The 14959-nt window shown below is 42.9% G+C and overlaps 2 protein-coding genes across 5 annotated transcripts in view; one reads left to right on the top strand and one right to left on the bottom strand.

Annotated features, from left to right (window-relative positions):
• The window catches only part of P2RX7 (purinergic receptor P2X 7), a 43932-nt gene extending 30636 nt beyond the window's left edge, over positions 1-13296 (top strand). Inside the window, exons 9-13 of the mRNA XM_035016972.1 lie at positions 4587-4677; positions 5972-6037; positions 6124-6273; positions 7984-8085; positions 10752-13296. Coding sequence (XP_034872863.1) covers positions 4587-4677; positions 5972-6037; positions 6124-6273; positions 7984-8085; positions 10752-11237 — 895 coding nt within the window. The 3' untranslated portion in view covers positions 11238-13296. The remainder of the gene's footprint in view (positions 1-4586; positions 4678-5971; positions 6038-6123; positions 6274-7983; positions 8086-10751) is intronic.
• IFT81 (intraflagellar transport 81) overlaps positions 1-14959 on the bottom strand; it is a 181884-nt gene that overhangs the window by 145561 nt on the left and 21364 nt on the right. The gene's annotated exons all lie outside the window — the stretch shown is intronic.

The following is a 14959-nucleotide window of genomic DNA, read 5'->3' as shown; positions in this document are numbered from 1 at the left end:
AACTGATTGGAAAGGAGACTAAGAGAGTTTTCTGAGGCAATGGAATGTTCTAGATCTTGACAGGGTTAAAGTTATACAGTGTATTCATTTGTCAAAACTCATTGAACTCAACTCTTAGGACTTGTGTGCCTTATTATATGTAAACTATACCTCAATAGAGCAAACAACTCCAATAAGACCATTTCAGATGATGATAAATGCTGGGAAGAAAATCAAACAAGATACTGTACTGCAGGGTTGGGGCAGAGCAAAGGGGTAGAAGTGGGGGAAGCGACCAGAGAAGGCCTCTCCAAGCACAGGGTAGGACCCCTGCAGATATTGTGTGCTTTCCAGGAGCTCATGTTAGGGGGATAGCCTTGCAGAACTCTGTAGCCTCTCTGAATACCTTTAGCATTAACAGTGTAGACCAGTGTTTCTCAAAGTGCAACGCCCAGCATCAGCATCACGTGTTGGGAACGTGTTAGAAATGCACATTCGCAGGCTCTGCCCTGGACCTACTGAATCAGACACCCTGGGGATTGTCTTCATAAGCCCTCTAGGTGAGAGCCTCTCAGGTGTGAGAACCACCAATCTAGAACTTCCATACTCAAAGTGTAGTCCTGGAACCAGCAGCCTGGTCTCACCTAGGAGCTTGTTATAATGCAGAATCTCAGGCCCCACTCGATGAACTGAATCAAAATCTGCACTGTAACAAGATTCCCAGAAGATTCATGTGCACATTGAAGTTTGAGTAGTTTAGACTAGATCATCTAGCACCCCAAACATACTTTCTTAGTCAGCCTTCAGCTGACTACATGTTGTCTCTACAACCAGGTTGCCGGTTTCCTGGAGGAGTGAATAAAACAAGGCGTCTACTTAATCTGTACATGCAAGTGTAGGCAAAAGTGCACATGTGCGTGCACACATACACATTCACTGCTTCCTAACACTTCTGCTCGCATTCCTACTGACTTCTGGAGGCGATCTGCTCAAGCAAATGGGTCTCTTTACATTTTACCCAAAGCAGCATCATAAACTGGCAGGCCGCCTTCGACTGTGTCTTTATTTTTGTTTACTTGTCTTTTGCCTATACAATGTTTTGAAAGTTGAGACATTCTACATAAAAATCTGGACTTCTTACTTTTCTCGAAAAATTTAACTATTTGGGGAAAAAAAAAACTAACTAAACCATTTGACAACTCAGGGTTCATATCCCACACAGCACCACTCTGCTGGAGGTGTCAGTGGTTCCCTTTATGAAAGGTATGTGGGTTTGTTTGTTTGCTACAGTCCCCACCACTCCCTATTGCCTTATACCTGGCCTGCATCACTCATTTCTGTCACCTGCCTGGCCCATGTTGGCATTTGAGTTTGAGACCCTTGACTAAAGGCCAGCTGAGATCAAGACGTAAGATGCTTTTCACCTCCTCTGGGTCAGTGGGGTTTCATCCAGGGCCCTGAAAGCAGCTCCTAGTTGAGGTAACATTTTGATATCCCCTGATGCTCTATTGAACAGACTTATGGCCATTAGCAAGAAGAGACAATTGGATCAGTGGTCCCCTAACTGCCTTTGCAGCCTGGTTTTTTGGTTTTTGTTTTTTGTTTTTAAGCGGTCTGCAGAAGTATGCAGGGCAATGTCCCAAACAGATGTTAGCAAATGTCCTTTGAGTCGCTGAAGTAAGCCTAAGAACACTGGCTCCTGGAGAGATCTGAGCTTTCTGAAGAACTGAGGTGGTTATGATATTAATATTCTTTTAGAACAACATGTTAGAGCATTTGTTGTCTGGGATGAGCACCAGAAGAAATCTTTGGCCAGAAATAAATTGTCAAGTTCTGATGGATAACTGAACAGGTTATTTTCAAACAGCCACACACACACACACAAAGAAGGGAATTACAGGTTATATGAGTTTTATGAAAAAATAGAACTTCCTAAAACATAGGAAGTTGAAGAAGCTGATCATGTTACAGAGTTTTGTCCTTTACCAAAGATCCACGACAAAAGGTCCGTATTCGGTAAACATGGGATTCCGTTTATTTACAGCACGTATAAAGCAGGGCAGGCCCACACTGCATGCCTGATGCACTTCTCTGGTTCAGAGTGGGCCTATGCCTGTGTCAGCTTCCTGTGCCTGCTGTAACAAATGACCATGAACTTGGTGGGCGCCTGGGTGGCTCAGTTGGTTAAGCGACTGCCTTCGGCTCAGGTCATGATCCTGGAGTCCCGGGATCGAGTCCCACATTGGGCTCCCTGCTCAGCGGGGGGTCTGCTTCTCCCTCTGACCCTCTTCCCTCTCTTGCTCTCTGTCTCTCATTCTCTCTCTCAAATAAATAAATAAAATCTTAAAAAAAAAAAAAAAAAACCAACAGAAGTGTATTCTCTCACAATTCTAGAGGCCAGAAGTCTAAAATCAAGGAGTCGGCAGGGACACACTCTCTGAAGTCTCCAGGGGAGGATCCTTCCTTGCCTCTCCCAGCTTCCCGTGGCTCCCTGTGTTCCTTGACTTGAAGCTGCATCACTCCAATGTCTGCCTCCATCTTTATGTGGGCTTCTCTTCTGTGTTTCTGTTTCAACTCTCTTCTCCTTTCTCTCATAAAGACACAAGTCACTGGATCCACCCTAAATCCAGGATGATCTCATCTTGAGATCCTTCATCTCATCTGCAAAGACCCTATTCCAAATAAGGTCACATTCACAGGTACAGGGGTTAGGCACTTGGACCTACCTTCTTGGGGGGTGGGGAGGGGCATTATTCAAACCGTTACAGTGTGCAAAAAAACCATTCTGCTCAGGGCCTAGTGTTTCTCAGAGTGTAGACCACTAGCCACGCACACCAGATCCACGTGGCACCTTTCCAGAAACATCTCAGACCTTCTGAAACCACCTTCTGGGGGGTGAGGCCCAGGAATCTACCTTTGAACACACTTCCCAAGTGATTCTTATCCTTAGTTCAAGAACCACTGTCCCAAGACCCTTTGCTTTGTGTATTAAAAAATAAATCACTCAGTAGAGCAGCACAAGAAAGAACTGTCATGGAATGAGAACAATCAGAAGCAAAGAAATCAAAACCCCTCTGGCCAGAAATAGGTGTTGAAGTACCTAAGAATATCTAACTAATCTCAACATCGCATTTTGAGAGTTAAAAAAAATAGGAGTTTCAAATACTCCACACTGGATTCTGGCAGAGCATCTATCTTCTGTTTTCTTCTCTCTCCACACCTGTAAATAGATTGTGAATTAGTAACTCAGAAAGAAAATATCTTACCTAAAAACAACCTCCAAAAGGTGGTTCACGGGGAGGGACAAATTGAAAAATTTTGCGAGGTGTGTGGTTTAAGCCTTCCTAATTATCCATGAAAACAAAACATTCTGCTTTTCCTGACTGTAACACTGGTGAGAGCTGCATATTTGGGGCAATTATGATTTGTGCCCGAGTCTTAATTTATAAAGGTGGCTGAGTACTGACATGGAGAGGTCACTGATACTGAAAGGACTTTACTACTTACATTTCCCAAGAGGAAGGGCACACCATGCCACACAGGGCCACAGGGGAAGCACTGGGTTTGGTCAGGAGATGGAAGGATCAAGGGGAAAGCATGGCCCAGAACCTTCATCGTATTTTCCATGGGACAGGCAAGGCAGGGCAGGGCAACAGCCTAGGATTGGCCTGCTTGAGTAATGTGGGCAGGCTCTGGGTTACAGGTGCATTCTCTAGCTGTGGGTATCTGGACCTGGGTGACTTTGGCCCTGGGTGACCTGGCGCAGGGGGAATATTGGCTCGTGTGTTAGGGTGAGTGAGAGGGGGTGGTTGGGGATATGGATTCAAGATTGGTCAGAGGGTCTGTAACATGATTTTCAGGCACTCGCAAAAGCTGGATCACAGGGAAGATGTAAACAATGGTGGCTGTTGGTTTGGCCCTGTGATAACAGATGCAAATAGACAAATACAGAATCTAAGAAAATGCAATTAGAACAGATTGCTTGAGGGGCACCTAGCCCCAATCCAGCCATTAGTATCTAGGATCCCCACCCCACTTCGTTCTAGAAGCCAAACTCCCTTAAGAAATAATCAGATTTGCTTGAAACTATTTTTGTTAATAGTTTTTGTTGTTAATACTGTATTAGTTAAAAAGTGTTCACTTTAGGGACGCCTGGGTGGCTCAGTTGGTTAAGCGACTGCCTTCGGCTCAGGTCATGATCCTGGAGTCCCGGGATCGAGTCCCGCATCGGGCTCCCTGCTCGGCAGGGGGTCTGCTTCTCCCTCTGACCCTCCCCCCTCTCATGCTCTATCTCATTCTCTCTCTCAAATAAATAAATAAAAAGAAAAAAAAATCTTAAAAAAAATTGTTCACTTTAATCTTAAATGGAAAGCAGATTTTGTATCACTCTGTGATGGTAGAAGAAGAGGAGGCAATGTGGGAAGTGGTGCTTTGGTTCCAAGAGAGTAATTTGTGGGTTTGGATTATGTTCTTCCCTCTGCCAACTGCAGCAGAGCTAGAAGATGAACAAGGAAGACTAGCTCGGCTCCTGTTTTGGGTTTTCCTTTCATGAAATACCAGCACGTTCATACAGATCTTTATAAACATGGATCCTTCTCCTCCTACAGATACGCCAAGTACTATAAGGAAAACAACGTTGAAAAACGGACTCTGATAAAAGTCTTTGGGATCCGTTTTGACATTCTGGTTTTTGGCACCGTAAGTCTCTGCTCCCAGCCATTGGCACCTCCATTCCTGTGACTGTGTCCTAATTATTGCTGTAGTGCCTCAAGGGGTGAATGTTTCGGTCATAGTCAATAGCTGGCACTGTGCATCTTGCATGTGGGATAAGAGGGGGAAGGAATGTCCTTGGGGTCCTGTCCACGATGAAGTCATCTGATCACTACAAGAGCAGGATTGGGAAGAAAACTGAATATTCAACTTTAAAAATATTCTGATGCTTAAAAAGAGAGAGGGAAAGAAAGAAATCCTTTTTGCAAAATACTTTGTAAGTAACAGAAGCCAACTCAAATTGGCTTAGGGAAAAAAAAATTTTTTTTTTTAAATCTCACATAGCTGAAAAATCCAGGGGCAGTTTTCAGGCTTCAGGCATGGCTGGATCCAGATGTTCAAACAACATCCTTAGGAATCTGCCTCCCTCCATTTCTTGTATCTGTTCTCTTCTGTTTTGGCATCATCCTCAGTTGGCCATGTCTACATGGTGGTTTCTGGCAGCTCCTTATATCTTACCGGTCCAGCAGTCTCAATAAAAAGAGAATATCTCTTTGCTAAAAGGTTCAGCAAAGGATTCAGGCAGATGCCTTTGGCTCTGACTGGCCCAATATGGGCCACGTGCCCTGTGCTGAACTGATCATTATGTTTAGGTCACACCATACTCTCAGTGGCTGGTCTTGGACCTGCCCTGAACCAGCCCCTTCCTCTCAAACTATATGGACCAAGTATGGACAGAGATGGTTCTCCAAAGGAAAACTGGGGTGTTGTCTCCATAAGAAGGAGGGAGGGGATACTGGGCATGCAAAACTCCATAGATGCCCACAACGCCTTGTCCAAAACTGTATTATTTATGTTATATGTTATGTCATATGGTGGTAAGCAACACAAGAGTCAATGGGATAGAAGCTGAGAGAATGGAAAGATCATTGAGAAGAAAAACCACGAGGACACCTAAGGGAAGAGTGTGCAGACATTCCTTCCCTCTGCTTCCAAGGTAATCTCAAACCACTTTTAGGGAAAACTTGTCTGAAGCTCTCACCTTGTATGGAAAAACAACAAACTCAGTGTGTGGGTTCCAGTGCTTCTTTGTTTAAAACAGTCATGTTTTCGAGCGCATCCCAGAAGGCAAGAACAGGATGAACAGGAATCCTATTTTCAGTCTGCAGTCTCTGTTGCCATGAACATAGACTCCCTCCTCTGCTGGAGCTGACAATTACATGGTAGAGCAAAAGAGCATTGCTCTGAATGTCAACCAAGTCACCTTCCCATTTGTTTTCAGGGAGGAAAATTTAACATTATCCAGTTGGCCGTGTACGTTGGCTCAGTCATCTCCTACTTTAGTTTGGTAAGGGATTCTCTTTTCCATACTTTAGGAAAGTGATTTGGCAAAAAGAAATCTCACTAACATGGCACGATCTGGGTTTTCCCCAGGCCACTCTGTTCATCGACTGCCTCATCAACACTTACTCAAGTAAATGCTGTCGATCCCGCATTTATCCCTGTTGCAAGTGGTGTGGATACTGTGCAGTCAATGAATACTACTACAGGAAGAAGTATAAGCCCATTGTGGAGCCAAAGCCGGTAAGGCTCACTGCATCAGTAGGTGCCAAAATACCCAGAGAGTCGGTCAGGTCACTGAGAAACATGCAAAAATAAGGCGCAAATCACAGGTGTAATCCCATAGTGGACAAGTCTCTGGACTCTACCCTGATCCACCATCTCTCAGATGAATCCTTTGGTCTTAGGGAAGAACAGAAACAAAAACGAAGAGGCAAGATAGAGGGAGAACAAATGTTTATGTTCTAGGACTTGGCAGTTTTGTTAGATTTATTAAATTGGTACAGCCAAAAAAAATAGTATAGTGACTTTGGAGAACAATTTGGCAGTATCTAATAACATTTAGATGGGACATACTTCACAGCCTGGCATTTCCACTTCTCCATACCTACCCTCAAGAAAGAGCATCTACCCAAATGTCCAACAGGTGGATGGTGAAAGAAACTATGACCAGTCCATAGCAAAGAGCACCAGGCACCAGTTTAAAAGAATACGTGGATAATAATAAGAGCAAACATTTCTATAGAACTTCAAAGTGCTTTATATATATTAATTCATAGAATCTTCACACAACCCTATAAATAGGTGCTACTGTCATCTTTCTAAAGATGAGGAAATTGAGGTGCAGGAGGGTTAAATAATTTGCCAAAAGTCATACAGCTAGTAGCGGGGGAGCTGGAATTCCAACTCAGGCAGGCTGGTTTCAGAATTCATCTTCATAACCACTATGTTATAGGTACTGGCATGAGCAAATATCCAAAACATGTTGTTGAAAGGAAAAAAAAAAAACTATAGGACAATATATACGGTATGATATATACCATGATATGATAAAAGACAACTACACATATGATATGAACTCATCCCATGTATTTTCTACATGTATATTATACATGTGCTTATATATAATCATACAAATAACATGCATACATTCTATATATTTTATATATGCTCTATATAGTTTCTACATTTATTATACACATGCATGAAGGTGTATAGGGAGGATAATATATGTATACAAAAAGGTACACACAAAAGTGACAACAGTGATTCCTTCTACAAAGGAACCTAGGATGGGGGACGAGTCAAACGGAATTTGAGCTCATCTGTATTGTTTTGATTTGTTTAATTAGGCTTCTACTAAGCAGGTCCCCTACACTTGATTCCATGATTTCTCCCAATCAAGGAGAAACCTCCAGTACTTCAAACAACAAAGAGGGTCTTTGTCTTTCCCTCATAAGAACATTACTGTCCTTTCCCAGCAGCTGAAGACACGATTCACGGGCCGCTGTACATGTATTATACAATTTGAAATGAAAGTTCATTTTTGCAACTAAAAATAATTACCATTTCATAGCTCAAGATAGGATGAAAGTCAGCAAAAATATAAATAATTTAAGTTGCAACAGTAAAATTTTAGGGATATTCAATCTAGAGTAACTGAAATTGAGGGAACACAAAAGGACTTTTACAGAGCACGTGGGAGACCTAAAGTCATCAGGCAGTAAGCTGTGGAGACTCTGAAGTCCACATATTAAGGTGCACAGGGTCTCACTGCTGATTTACCTTTGGACTCAGAAATCATTCATTCTTGGCTAGCAAGAGTTTTTGGTCAGCTTCTAACAGTTTGTCATTTGGTAAATAGGAATAACACTTGCCTTTAGATATGTTCAGGATGTGATTGTTGATAATTCTGTACAAAAATGGGTAAAATTTTTAACCCTCTTTTCCTAGACATTAAAATACGTGTCCTTTGTGGATGAATCCCATATTAGGATGGTGGACCAGCAGCTACTCGGAAAAAGTCTGCAAAATGTCGAAGGTGAAAAACTCCCAGTAAGTTAAAACATTTAGTCTTTTTTTTTTTTTTTTAAAGAAAAGTTACTATTAAATAAAAATATAGCAGGGCACCTGGGTGGCTCAGTCAGTTAAGCATCTGCCTTTGGCTCAGGTCATGATCCCAGGGTCCTGAGATCAAGCCCAATATAGAGCCCCCACATGGGGCTCCCTGCTCAGCGGGGAGCCTGCTTCTCCCTCTCCCCCTGCTCCTTAGCCCGCTCATGCGCTCTCTCTCTCTCTCTCTCAGATGAATAAATAAAATCTTTACAATAAATAAATAAAAATATAGCTATAAATTTGTGGAAATCGCAATTGATGAATTTTAACACAGTAAGTACATGTAACTCAGAATATTAGCAGAAGCCCTTTTCACGCCTCCACCCAATCACTACCTTCCCTTAAACGTCATCGTTATTCTGTACCCAAAGGTTAGTTTTATCTCTTCCAGGATTTTATAAAATTTGAATCCTGTATGTACTCAGTATATACTCTGTGGAGTGTCAGACTTCTTTCACTCAGTATGTTTTTGCGAGTCATCCATGACATGGCATAGAGCAATAGTTCATTCTCGTTGTATAATTTCCATTTTACAAACAACCAATTTATTTATCCCTTCTATTGTTGGTGGACATTTGGGTAGTTTCCACTTTGGAGCTCATGCAGAAATGCTGCCATGGTAAACATGTGGTGCCTACAAGTGGACCTGCTGGGTCAGAAGGCTGGCATATGATACTATCAAACCATTCTCTAAAGGGGGTGTTCTAATTCCTGCTCTCCTCAGCAGCTCTGACCACTGGACATCTTCACTAACTGACTTCTACAGCTGCCATAATAAATCACCACAAACTAAGTAGCCGAAAACAACAGAAATTCATTCTCTCACAATTCTGGAGGCTGGCAGTCTGAAATCAAGGTGTTGGTAGGGCTTCTGAAGGCCCTAAGGGAGGATCCTTCTTTGCCTCTTCCAGCTCCTGGTGTTCATTACACCTGCTAGGACCCCTGGTACAACGCTGATTAGAAGTGGTTAATAGCAAACATCTTTTTGTCTCATTCCCTATCTCAGGAAGAAAGCTTTTCATATTTCACTATAGTATTTGCTGTAGGGCTTTAAAGAATGCTTTACTGGATTAAGAAAAGTCTCCTCCGTTCTTAGTTTGCTAAGAATTTTTATCATAAATTAATACTGAATTTTTAAAATAATGCTTTTTTCTGCTTTTTAAAAAATGTTCAATGAATTTTCTTTTTTCTGTTATGTGGTGAATTACAGAAATTGATTTTCAAATGATAAGCCAAACTTGCATTCCTACAATAAAATCAATTTGAAGGTAATAAATTACTCTTTGTATTTATCGCTGGATTCGATTCACTAATATTTAAGATTTTTATGTCTCTTATTGAGAGACACTGGCCAAAGTTTTTCCATTCTTGTAATGTCCTTATCGGGTTTGGGTATAACATGAGCTGAGGGATGGGGAGGGGAATACACATAAAATTTACCATTTTAACCACTGTAAAGTGTACAATTCAGTGACATTTAAAATTCAAAATCTCATCCACAATGCTGTGCCACCATCACACTATCTAGTTCCAGAACTTTTTCATCAACCCAAAAGGAAACCCTGCATCCATTCAGCAGCCACTCCTCACACCCACTTCCCCCTAGTCCCTGGAAACCATTTTTTTTTTTTTTTTTTTGAGAGAGAGTGAGAGAATGAGCAGGGAGAGCAGCAGAGGGAGAGGGAGAAGCAGGCTTCCCACGGAACAGGGAGCCCGATGCGGAGCTCGATCCCAAGACCCTGGGATCATGACCTGAGCCGAAGGCAGACACTTAACGACTGAGCCACCCAGGCGCCCCTGGACATAACATTTTTATCCATTCATCCGTTGATGGATATTTGGGTTGTTTTTACCCTTTGGCTATTGTTAATAGTGCTGCTGTAAGTGCTCATGTATAGGAAGTATTTAATTTTAATGTACTCACTCAAACTTTGTCTGGTGAATGAAGGTATATGTTACAAAGAACAGATATAAATGATGTCAATTATGGCAACTCCTCTTGGAGGATAACAAATGAATTTACTGGAAGAGGGAGGCTGGTGGAAAAGGAGAGAGTAGAGCAAAATCAACAAAGATTTACTGTCTACTATGTGCTGGGTACTATCCTAGGCATTGGGGATACAGCAGTAACAAAGCAGACAGGGCCCCCCCGCACTTTCATGTGGAAGAAGAACCATCCAGAGGACATATTAATGAATAGGATCACTTCAGATAGTGATAGTACTCTGAAGAACACGGCATCTCATGATGCACTAAGAGAGTGACCTGGGTGGGGGTGGAACTACCTAGATGGGGTGGGGGGAAGGATCAGGGCAAGAAGGTCTCCATGAACAGGAGATACCTGCCTTGAGGCCTGGTTTATCTGAATTTCACTTCCTAAATCTATGAAGTGGAGAGAAGGACACATACCTCATGAGGTTCTTCAAAGGCTAAACGGGGCAAGTTTATAAAACACTGGGATAGTCTTGATATATACATTTAATAAATGATAGCTACTGGTATTAATGTGATAGTAAGTGTAATTTTATAAGTTAATGACAGAAATAAAGGACCTAGAACCCTAGGGGTTGTCACTGCTGATGGGTTTGGTAACTTGACTTTTTCAGAGACCCTCAATGGACTTGTCCAGGCTGCCCCCATCTCTCCGTGACCCATCCCCTATTCCTGGACAAGCAGAGGAGATCCAGCTGTTAAGTGACGAAGCGGCTCCCAGATCCAGCAACAGCCCAGACTGGTGCCAGTGTGGACACTGCCTCCCGTCCCAGCTCCCCGAGAGCCACAGATGCCTGGAAGAACTGTGCTGTCGGAAAAAGGCGGGTGCCTGCATCACCACCTCAGAGCCCTTCAGGAAGCTCGTCTTGTCCCGACAGCTCCTGCAGTTCCTCCTGCTCTACCAGGAGCCCTTGCTGGAGCTGGATGAAAACTCTAACAGCCGGCTGCGGCACTGTGCCTACAGGTGCTACGCCACCTGGCGCTTCGGCTCCCAGGACCTCGCCGACTTTGCCATCCTGCCCAGCTGCTGCCGCTGGAGGATCCGGAGAGAGTTTCCCAAGAGTGAAGGCCGGTACACCGGCTTCCAGAGTCCTTACTGATGGCACAGGGCTGAGCAGGCGTGTTAACGTTTCCTTTGTTTGCACCCTGAGCTTGACCTGCAAAGATCTGCGGCCAAATGTTCAACCAAAGGGAAATGTGTTTTCTGCTCCTGCAGCTCTAGATATGTCAGAGAGCAGACTGAACAAACAAACAAATAAACCAGAATCCCTCAGCATGGACTGAGAGTCGAGAGATTCAGATCTGTGTCTCAGTTCTGTCCCTAGGAAGTTGTGTGATCCTAGGCTTTTAACTCTGTGCCTCAGTTGCCTTCCTACCCCAACTGTGATCCCACAGAGATGTCGGGAGGACAAACTGAGTGAGCGTACACGAACTTCCTTGTTAATGCACAAAGAGCTACATGAATGCAAAGCAGCTCCTTATGAGGCCAGACTGGGATAAGGTACAACTATGAACAAACCCTTTGGGTGCTGGCTGGAGGCTGTGGAGGATTAATGGTGGCCACAAATTCCTGGGCACCTGACCCTCAGGACCTAAGGGTTATGTCTCCTCCTCTTGCATGTGGGCAGCTCTGATCGCTTTATCCAACAGTGGAAGTGACGCTGTGCCGGCTTCGGGGTCTTGGTCTTGAGGCTGGCAGCTTCCGCTTCCGGTCCTGCCCACGTCTGCTGTGAAGGAAGCTTGCCCCATACCAAAGTCTGACTCTCCTCAGACCACCCTACTGTGAGGAAGCTCCAGAAGCCACATGGAGAACAGAGATGCCTGACCAGTTCCCAGCTTCCAAGCCATCCAAACGTAGTCACTGGACATGGAAAAGAAGCCTTCAGATGATTCCACGCCCTGCTACCATCGGACTGCCACTGTGTGAGACGCCTCCCAGGTTACCCACAGAACAAAACTGTTGGTTTAAGCCACTAAGTTTCAGGTTGTTCGTTATGCAGCAACAGATGACCGGGACAGAGAGCAAGCGTGACTCACTGGAACACAGACTCAGCCATACCTTCTGCGGTTCTAGGGTTCTTAGGGAGCCTGGACCACCCCTGAAGCCCCACCAGGGCTTAGGTCTCTGTTCGGCAGTCCTGTCAGGGCTGCGGACCAAATGAGGTAACCCACCAGACCAGCCCTGGAATCCATCCAATCTAACTGCTGAACTACCCGATACATTTTAACACACAGCCTATTACTATGACTGGAAGTAGCTACTGCTGTTAAAATGGAAAAAGGCCACCTTTATGCCTTTAACATCCTGTACTTTGCAGCCAATTAGAATGGACGCAGTCTGGATGCTACTTAAAAAGCAACTCACACCCAAACTTTTACCACTTCTGTACATCGACCACTAAGAATATGAAAATGGATAGTCAGGTTTTAGGATCCTCCTTCAGGATTTCCTTTTCATGGTTTTGGTATTAGAATTGATTATTTCTAAACAACTCTTTTAAAGAATAAATAGAGACCACTATTCAACACAATAACTGATGAAGGATGTATGAGTTTCCTTAATACATATTCTAATGTGCCATTTTGATACTTTTTAAAAACCAGATGCTTTCTACTGTATTCATGTAAAGTAAATATGAGCAAAACACTTCTTTTTTTGACCCAGGATTTTATCTGGCTTTAAACTCAGGAATAAACTAGGCCAGACTGAACTTTCATTTTTTTTTTTTTACTATCTTTCAGAGATAGTAGATTATATATGACTTCTTATATGTATGATATATATATTTAAGAGTGCATTATATATGACTTCTTCAGAATTTAAATTTTTACTCTTAGAATTCTATGTACAAGCTACAGATTTCCATTCTGATAAACCTCTGAAACTTTATACCTTTATTTTATTTTATTTTGGGGTGCCTATCCCTAGTGTGTTTCTATCACCTCTAGAGGCCCCAAATGGAGTCAGAATTTGGAATGACAATTAGTCACTGGATCCACCTACTATCCTCCTTCACCTTCCCCACAGATGCTTTAGGTGAGAGGGTGATGTGTTATGTCAATGGTGTGTAAAATGTCTGACACTTCGTACAGTAACATGCATCGTATTTGTATCTTGTTTTTAGTCTACTGCATAAAATGTCCTCAGCTTGTGCAAGACTGTTGAATCTCAGATCTGTACCTCTGAAACAAATAATGCAATATATGTTAAGAAAAAAAAAAAGAAGAAGAAGAAGAAGAAGGTAGCAGGAGGGGAAGAATGAAGGGGGGGAAATCGGAGGGGTAGACGAACCATGAGAGACGATGGACTCTGAAAAACAAACTGAGGGTTCTAGAGGGGAGGGGGGTGGGAGGATGGGTTAGCCTGGTGGTGGGTATTGAGGAGGGCACATACTGCATGGAGCACTGGGTGTTATGCACAAACAATGAATCATGGAACACTACATCTAAAACCAATGATGTAATGTATGGGGATTAACATAAGAATAAAAAAAATAATAATAATGTCCTCAGCAAAGGCATCCCAAGGAGAATCACACTTTGTAGGACCTATTTTCTTATACTTAAATCCATTATTCTATATGGTAATTGCCCAGTATTCACTACTTCATGTCTTTCTAGTAACATTAGCTGGTTTCATGTAGAATTGGTAAAGAACTTGCATTTCTCTCTTCAGAGGGCACCAGTTTTTAAACACTTCCTAATTCTAGTTTGGCAATGTACATGTCTTAACTAGGTAATATGTTTTGATAAGAAAATATCAATGTTTTTATTATAAAAAATAATGTATAATTTGATTACTGAAGTGTTCCTTTTACTTCCTTTTCTCAGGAGATCCCCAAATCACAATTCATTCATTGACACTTTCATTCAACATATATTCATTGAGGAACTATGACATAATAAGACATATATTCGGTCTCTACTCCCAATTCCTGACACAGAGCTCCTAAATCCCTTAGAATTTGCTGGGTGATAAGAGTGTGTTGTGTTCTAACGAGGCAACTCTTGGTGGGCTCCTAACTTCAGGATGGGGGCTGGTTGCCAGAAAGACCAAGCCATGATCAGAAGCTTAGAACTTTGAGCCCCACTCTCTCATCCTCCAGAATGGAGAAGGGTTGGAAACTGAGTTAACAACTGATTGTGCCCAAGTGATGAAGTCCCCCTAAAAATGTCTCAATTATGAGATGTGGAGAGCTTCTGAATTGATGAACACATCTACATGCTAGGAGAGTGCTGTACCCCAACTCCACAGGGACAAGCATCTGTGCTCAGGACCCTTTTGGACCTTGCCCTATGTACCTCTTCATCTGGTTCTTCGTCTGTATCATTATATCCTTCATAATAAACCAGTAAATACAAACAAAGGTTTCCCTGAGTTGTATGAACCATTTGGGCAAATGACTGAGCCTGAGAAGGGGGCTATGGGAACCCCCATTTCTTAGCCAGTTGGTCTGAAGTACAGGCGACACCCTGGGACTTGCAACTGGCACCTGAAGTGGAGGACAATCTTGTGGGGTTGAGGCCTCAACCTATGGGGTCTAGGCTAACACCAGGAGTTAATGATGCAATTGAATTGTAGGACACTCAGTTGGTGTCTGGAGAGTTGGAAAACTGGTTGGTGTGGGAAAACTCCACAAACATTTGGTCCCAGAAGTATTACAGTAGAGAATAGGAACGCGAGTTTTCTCTTAGGCATTCACTAGAGACCAATGATAGATAAGGTTGCTGCTGTCATGGAGATGTGAGGAGATGGACATTAATCAAATAATTCAAATGTAAATTTGCATTTTGTGAAGAGGATCATGATGAAGAAGAAAAA

The sequence above is a fragment of the Mirounga leonina genome, unplaced genomic scaffold, assembly GCF_011800145.1.
Source record: "Mirounga leonina isolate KUSES-001 unplaced genomic scaffold, KU_Mleo_1.0 Mir_171, whole genome shotgun sequence".
Classification (NCBI taxonomy): domain Eukaryota; kingdom Metazoa; phylum Chordata; class Mammalia; order Carnivora; family Phocidae; genus Mirounga; species Mirounga leonina.
This window is presented reverse-complemented; position numbering and strand designations above follow the sequence as displayed.